An 8,831-nucleotide genomic window follows, 5' to 3' on the forward strand; every position below is an offset into this window, starting at 1 on the left:
AGAAATTATACTCTACAAGTTAATGTGAACAACATGGAAGTACAATCAGAGGTATACCAAGGCTCCTCCTTACCAAAACGTACCCACCAACACTGCTTCCTTTTCAAGCATATACATTCATATAAGCCCCCTTCTATCTACTCTCTTCCACTCCAGCTTCCTCCTGTGACAGGCTGTGAAGACTCAGGCACCCACTACCAGCAATGTCAGAGCCCTGAAACTCATTCCAAATAAAAACATCCAGTGAATGTGCATTTTTTGAAAGGAATGAGTAGAAGGTTTTATTCTGTTCTAATTGCCACTTCCTACATCGTCTTTTTATTCACAAATTGCTACCTACACACTTGCCGAGGAAACATTTTCATGATATATCAGCATTGTTTTCTCCTAAGTATGTCCAGAAATATTCACATTCTGCTCAAGGTCAGTAGAGGTACCTAGAACAGAATCCTCTAATGAATCTTTCATTATTTTAAAATATGTGTATTATTTGTTTTTATATTCAACATCAAAGGTAGGAATAGTAACAAAGAACTATCTATTTTTTGGAGAATATAAGAAACTTCACTGCCTAGAAGATGCTCATAAAACACTGGGTTTCAGAGTTGTAAGGGAACTTAAAATTCAAAACTAGACACTCCACAAATGTTTGAATTCCTTCTGTAACACCCTTATCAAATGGTTATCCAGTATAGGTCTGACCTCTTCTAGTGAGAGGAAACACACCACCCTCCACAAAAGTGAAAGCTAATTCTAAATACAGATGCAAAAACTAGTGGTTGAAAGGGTGATGAGGAATGAGATTTTTCAAATAACACATAGTTTCAAATTATCTCCCCACAAATAACTTATTAATTATAAAGGGAAAAGCTTTCCAGTGGAGAAACCTGGTGAACTGAGTGTTCGGAGTTAGCAATATCAGCAATGGGACAAACTGACATCATGTGCACAGTGAAGGACAGCACTTTTGTGGTATCACTGCCAAAGAGACATTTCTAAATTTAATCAGGAAGAAACCTCAGATAACTCAAATTAAGGGGCATTCTACAAAATAACTAGCCTGTATGTTTTAAAAATGGTAATGTCAAAAAACACAAAGAAAAGGTATGGAACCATTCCAGATTGACAGAGAACTAAAGAGACATCAACTAGTGACAAATTAGCTATAAAGAACATTATTGAGGTAACAGATGAAATGTGAATACCAATTATTATAACAATATCAAATTCCTGATTTTGATAAGTATCCTCTGGTTGTGTAATGAATGCCCTTGTTCTTAGAAAATACACACTGATGTAAGAGAGGGAGGGAGGGAGCAAGTGGAGCAACCCAGTAACAATGAGTAAATCTGTGTTAAAGATATATAAGTTCTTTGTATTATTCTCATAACTCTTATGTCTGAAATTATATCAAAATTAAAAGTTATCAAAAAAGAGTAACACAATGTTATGTAAGAATACTGAAAAACGTGTTAGCCCAGTTTCCTTGAAGAGTTCACGTGCCCACTCATTGAAACTGACATATCTCAATTTAATATGTCTCAAGTGAACCTCTTTTGAATTATCCATACCATTTATTTTAATACTTCACATATCCAGGTTACTATTTACTGAATGTTCTTAACTGTTTCACATGAATTTCTCTCTTGACCTCTGTTTTTGCAGTTTTCACCCTAAAGAGATCTATCCACTAAAGAGCATATCCCATATTTGGAAATGCCAAGGCAACAGAGTTGGACAGTTGAGATGCTCCAGATTGCAAGGCACATAGGCTGTAGCCAAGATCCAAGCTAACTCGACATTAGTAACATTCCTGCAGCTACATTCCTGCAGCTATGTTTTAATGTGTGTGTGATAATTCTGTAATATATGTGTGAGTATGTATAATAATAATATAAATATATATTTATATAATCACTTTTACTTATCTGATTGGCAAACAAGTATACTTAAAATATTAGGAAGTGAAGAGAAAAAATAAGCACTCTTATTCACTGGTACCATCTTGGGAGAGGTAAGGGAGAAACAGTTTGGAAATATCTACCAAAATTTTAAACATGTACACTCTATGATCCAGCCATTTCACTTCTTGGTAATAATTTACTATTCAGAAATAATGCCACAAATACACAAAAATTTCTGAACAAAGATGTTCTTAATGTATTTATATGCATACAAACCTTTATATACATATGCATACATACACATACATACATATATACACACATGGATACACATTCACACACATTTTTTCTGTTTCTACGTTTATCAGTGGCAAAGGATGAAAAAATTTTTAAAATAAATTTAAAATATAAAAAATAAAAGAAATAACAAAGGTAGAAACGTTAATAAAAGATGAACTATCAATTGTTTCCACCATCCCTTTACTACGGATTTTGTCTACAAAAGGAAGTGAGGGAAACTGTATAACAGTGAAGGGAAGCATTGTCTGAAATAATAATATGCTATTAAAAATCCAAATGTCCATCAATGAGGCATTTAAATGATGATATATCATTATATCCACACAATATCATATTATAAAACCATTAAAGAGAATGAGTGAAATAGAGAAATGGAAAGATGCCAAGATACATAACTCAGTAGGAGAAAAAGTACTGTACAACATATGTGTCATAAAATCTCTTTTTTGTTTAAAAAAGGGGGAAAAAAGGACCTTGAAGAAGTCCCACCAAACAATTACTTCTGGGTGCAGAACTATAACATCTGATTGTTCTTAAAACATTTCTGTAATATTTTAAGTTTCCCAATAATCATTATTGTTTTCTAAGTAGAAAAAAATTAAGGTTAAAAAATCTATATTAAAGTGGCCAAATTTAAAATAGCTTGCAGCAAATATCAGGACAGATACAACTTTATAATACTTAAAAAAAAAACACACCTCTACAATAGGTATTCTTATTTTTAGTAGCAACACTATTTTTATTTCCCAAATAAAATCCTACCACGAAGCCTATCTAAAAGCTGATAAAAGAAACTATAGTTGGGTAGGTAGGGGTGGGGGTGAGGGGAGCTCCACGCTCAGCCTCCCACTCTTTGACCTAGGAGAAAACTTATGTTCTAAGAACCCAGGCAATCAGAGGAAATGCAAAGAATTTAGTAACAAGTAAACCAAGCAAGGGGTTCTTGAGTACTTGAGTTTAGCCCCTTATGGTTAAAGGAGCCTCACCATAGGACACAAGGTGGCTGCATCTGCTGTACCTTTCTTTCACTGGTCTCCATAAATTTTATCAAACTGTCTAAAAGACTGATCTTACCAATGCCTCCACCCCTACCCATATGGTTTCACGATAACAGTACGGTCATTATCAGGTCCACTGTCCCCTTTCCAATCTACATCTGGATGCCCGTGTGAAAAGCCTGAAAGGATGTAAGTGTTCTGCCATGTGCTAATCACCTAAATGATGTTCATCTTCATTTTAAAGGATGTGAGAAATTTTACAGGAATAGGCTAGAGATTTAAAATATAAATCTGAAAAGATCCAGTAGTGTTATATAATAGCACACTGCCCAGTGACCCTTTTGTACAGATGGCACCCCAATCCTCAAATACAGTCCTTGCCTCTGGGTGGCCCTGTCCACGACATCTATGGTTAATGTTAACCACTCTCTTACCTTGGATTTTGCATGCCAAGTGAAGTGCAGGAAATTTGTCTCACTGGGTACTAACAGGTTAAAAGATAGAGCATAGTGACTAATAAGGTCGTTTCTCACATAATAAAGTTCTGCATCAAGACCTAGAAAAAAATAGGGAAAAAATAATTAAACATCTAAAATACCCTCAAAATCATACCCATCAGTATTTCAAATACTAATAATAGAGTGAAGATAATACTGCCGTACACATACACACCACAAATGGCTCTCACATGAAGCAGGAAGGATGTTGGATTTTATCATCACCAACAACGATGAAGAAATAGGGACTCGAAACAATTAAGCAGTTCTCTGGCCAAAAACAGGTATGCTGGAACCAGAACTCTGGTAGACACTCTTCTGTCTTCTCAGGGCCAATATGATACTCTTTCATCTGGACATAGTGCTTCTCAGAGTAAGGTCTACAAAGAACCACCCCTTATCCCAAAAAACTGATGGGGATTTACGAAGAGAGATTCAAAACGAAAGGGAGAAAGGCACCTAGGTTAAAACATAAGCCTGAGCCAAAGCCTCACACTCCCACCCAGAGGTGATCTCTGCTTCTTCCGAAAGCACAATGTCCTTGCCACTCTGACAGCGTTTACCATGGTACCCTCACACCAGGTGCCTCACACGTCCTCTTCCCTACCTAGACTGCAAGGTGAAGAATAATACATTTTTCATCGTATTCTCAGGACACATTTCTCTGCACAAAGCATTCAGTAAACACTTGTTAAACAACAGGTTAGCACTACACACAAAACCAACAAAAAGCCTGAGAATGCGGGAGAACTGACTCCCAAGTTTCACTCATTCCCACACCACCTTCTCAACCAGGGCACATCCAACCTCCAATCGATATCACGCTCTCTAATTCTGTCATATCCCTTTATCCTACCTGTATTTAATTGATTCAGTTTTTTAAAACAAAAATTTTCAAGACTAAGTTTAATCACTATCTTGAGTGGAAAATCAATAGTTTCATGAAAAAATACAAAGTAACCAAAAAACAATTACAAGAGAAACAATAGTACTAAATTCTAGCTAAATAGTGGTGCCTACCAAGGAGTCAATGAGCTTAAGCTCAGCTCATTGTTTACCAACAGGGACAAGAAGGATATTAGCAAGTGTTTGAGAGAGGTAAAAAAAAAAAAAAAAAAATCACACACAGGCTTTCTCCATGATAATCCAAAAGAATTAAAAGAATAAAAGCAGGGAATAGCTTTTTCTTTTTCTTTTTCTTTTTTTTTTGAGACAAAGTCTCACTGTGTTGCCCGGGCTAGAGTGAGTGCCGTGGCGTCAGCCTAGCTCACAGCAACCTCACACTCCTGGGCTCAAGCGATCCTCCTGCCTCAGCCTCCCGAGTAGCTGGGACTACAGGCATGCGCCACCATGCCCGGCTAATTTTTTCTATGTAGTTTTAGTTGTCCAATTAATTTCTTTCTAATTTTAGTAGAGACGGGGTCTCGCTCTTGCTCAGGCTGGTTTCGAACTCCTGAGCTCAAACAATCCACCTGCCTCGGCCTCCCAGAGAGCTAGGATTACAGGCGTGAGCCACCGCGCCCGGCCGGGAATAGCTTTTTCTTGAATTGATTTACTATTATTTAAAAGTTCCAAACAGGCGTCCCTCTAGTAATACATGACATGTATATTCCACAAGTTGTAGAGGAAGAGGTACAGAAGAGACCAACCATGTGAAAATGTAAATTTCACATTTACTGAGCCTGCACTATGTGTCTGAAACCTCACAGTATGCAGAGAGGTCAAGAAGGGGATCTATCTTCTAAGAATATAGACATAGAAACAACTCTGCTACAGATATTTCTCCCGTAAAATTGTTCTCATTTCTGAACTGTACCTAATGTAATCATTAATTCAGAAATGAGATCTGACGCTTACAGAGGGGAAAGCTACTGCACTGGCTGGGTAGAACTGCTTTATTTATCCTATGGTACCAAGTGCAAAGAGAGAAATTTAGAGGGCTTCTGCTAAAGGTTCTCCCAATGGCAGGGCAGGAAGTGCTAGCAAACAACTGGGGAGGGAGAATTGGTGGTGTTGAAGTAAGGGGAAAAGGAGTAATTGTAAATAACTTAAACTTGCTTATTTTTCAAAAAAAGCCTGAGTCTTACTCTAGTCTGGGTAGATACTGTTTACAAGAGACACACCTACAACAAAATTTAGAAATACATGCCAGGTAAATAAAAAGAAAAACAAAGTAGAAGAGGCAGTATTAACATGAGACAAACTAGAACTCAAAGTAAAAATATTTCATACTAATAAATGTATTAATAAACATGATTTCATATTAAAAAACAAGAAGATGCAATATTATAACTACCAAAAGAGCTTCAAAAAGAAAACAAAAACCCATAGGAAAAAAGGCAAGAATAAACAGATAAATTCACTCAGTTCAGACTGCCTTATTTTAACTTAAAATACTTCAAGCCTTTAGACAAAGCTTCATTTCTTTAACCAATTACAAATCAAAGAATCTTTAAACCCACATACAACCTGTAAGCCGCTCCCCCCTTTACGTTCTGAGATGCACCACCTTTTCAGGCCAAATCGATATATGCCTTCCATGTATTGATTTATGATTTTACATGTAATTCCTGTCTCCAGGAATGTATAAGACCAAACTGTAACAGGGTCACCTCGGGGACATTTTCTCAGGATCTCTTGAGGCCATGTGCTCCAGGGCTGTGGGCCACATTTGGCTAGGAATAAACTTCTTTAAATTATTTTATGGAGTTTGGATTTTTTTCTGTTAAGACTTCCTAAGTCATCCTATGAGGCCAGAATCATACTGATACAAAAACCTAATTAAAACACTATGAGAAAAGAAAATTACAGACCAACATTACTCACGAACATAGACTTGAACATTCTCAACATAACATCAGCAAACTGAATACAGCAATATATAGAAAGGATAAAACGTCGTGACTAAGTACATACAAAAGGTTAACCTTTTAAAAATCAACAAAATTCACTGCAGAAGCAAAATAAAAGACAAAAACCCACACCATCTCAATAGATACAGAAAAAGCATGTGACAAAATTCAAAGCATATTAATGATAAAAACTGTCAGCAAACTAGAAATAGAAACTTTTTTAGTCTGGTAAAGACTACAGCTAACAGCACAATGTCGAATTATTGACTCTTTTTTCCTAAGATCAGAAATAAGGCAAGGATGTCCACTTCCACCACTTCTATTCAACCTTGTACTAGAGGTACCAGCTAATGTATTAAGACAAGACATAAAAAGCATAGAACAAAGTAAAACCGTCATTATTCACAAGGGATTGTTGTGTGTGTAGGAAACACTATGAAATCTACTAAAATACTACTAAAACCAATTAGTGAATTTAGTAAGGTTGAAGAATACAAGGCAAATATTAAAAAAAAAAATCCACTGAATTTCTATATTAGGAACTGGAAAATAAACTTTAAAAATACCATCACTTTAAAAAACACCAGGGGACCTAGTAACTAAAGCCATGTAAGACCTCTACACTAAAAACTATAAAACACGGCTAAGAAAAATTAGAGAAGGCCTAAATAAGTGGAGAGAGATACTGTACCATTCTCGTAAATAAGCCTCAACACTGTTAAGGTGTCAAGTTTCTCAAGTTGATCTATACATTCAAAGTAATTCTAATCAAAATCTCAACAGATTCTTTGAAGAAATAAACAATTAATTCTAAAATGAAATTTAAATGCCAAAACAATCTTGAAAATGAAAAAACAGTGTTGGAAGATTCACATTACATGACTTAGCAGTATATTGAAAAGCTATAGTAATCAAGACAGTGCGGTACTGGTATAAGTATAGACCTACCAACAGAATAAAATAGAATCCAAAAATAAACCTGCAAATACAGAGCTAATGGCATTTCAACAGAGGTATCAAGGCAATTCAATTAAAATATTTTCAACAAGTGCTGCTAAAGCAACTGGATAAATGCGTGGAAAAAAATAAACCTTCAAATGCAAATTAAAACCACAATGAGATACACCTCTCACTCCAGTTAGAATGCCTATTACACTGTTGGTGGGACTGTAAATTAGTACAGCCATTATGGAAAAACGTATGATGGTTCCTCGAAATATTAAAAATAGAAATACCATGTGATCCAGTAATCCCACTATTGGGTAAGTATCCAAAGGAAATGAAATCAATATGTCGAAGAGATAGCTGCACTCCCATGTTTATTGCAGTCCTATTTACAATAGCTGAGATATGGAATCAACCTAGGTGCCCAACAACAGATGAATGGATAAAGAAAATGTGTATATATATAAAATACATCATGGAATACTATTCAGCCTTAAAAAAAAAGGAAATCCTGTCATCAACAATAACATAGACGAACCTGGAAAACATCATGTTAAGTGAAATAAGCTAGACACACAAACACATGATCTCATTCATATATGGAATCCTAAAAAAAAAAAGTTAATATCACAGGCCTGGTGCAGTGGCTCACGCCTGTAATCCTAGCACTTTGGGAGGCTGAGGCAGGAGGACTGCTTGAGGCCAGGAGTTCAAGACCAGTCCAAGCAAGAGTGAGACCCGTCTCTACAATAAAATAGAAAAATTAGGCAGGTGTGGTGGCATGGTCCCAGCTACTTGCGAGGCTAGAGCAGAAGGATCACTTGAGCTCAGGAGTTTGAGGCTGTAATGAGCTATGTTGACACCACTGCACTCTGGCTTGGGCAACAGAGCAAGACCCTGTGTCAAAAAGAGTTGATATAACAGTAGTTAGGAGAGACTGAGGAGGGGATGGGGAATAGGAGTATGGGGAGAGGTTGGTCAACGGATACAAACTTACAATTAGATAGGAAAATAAATTCTGGTGTTCTATTGCACAGTAGGGTAACTATGACTAACAGTAAAATATTGTACATTACAAAACAGCTAGAAGAAAGGCTTTTGAAGGTTCTTACCACAAAGAAATGAGGTGATATTTACACTAAGTATCCTGATTGGATCATTATACAACAAAGATATGTATTGAAACATCAAATTGTACCCCAAAAATATGTACAACTATAACGTGCAATTAAAAAAATAAAATTTAAAAAGTAAAATAAATTTTAAAGACTCTTCTCCTAGCGTTAAAAATAAGTAAATAAATAAACCTTGACTCCTATTCTTACATATCACACA

The 8,831-nt window shown here is 36.0% G+C and overlaps 1 protein-coding gene across 2 annotated transcripts in view; it reads right to left on the minus strand.

The window, feature by feature from the left end:
- Positions 1 to 8,831, minus strand: part of RYK (receptor-like tyrosine kinase) — a 103,443-nt gene that overhangs the window by 70,873 nt on the left and 23,739 nt on the right. For both annotated transcript variants that reach the window (XM_012664570.1, XM_012664565.1), the window contains exon 2: positions 3,637 to 3,758. In XM_012664570.1, the coding sequence (XP_012520024.1) occupies positions 3,637 to 3,758 (122 nt within the window). The remainder of the gene's footprint in view (positions 1 to 3,636; positions 3,759 to 8,831) is intronic.

This window comes from Propithecus coquereli, unplaced genomic scaffold, assembly GCF_000956105.1.
Source record: "Propithecus coquereli isolate 6110/MARCELLA unplaced genomic scaffold, Pcoq_1.0 Scaffold12, whole genome shotgun sequence".
NCBI lineage: Eukaryota > Metazoa > Chordata > Mammalia > Primates > Indriidae > Propithecus > Propithecus coquereli.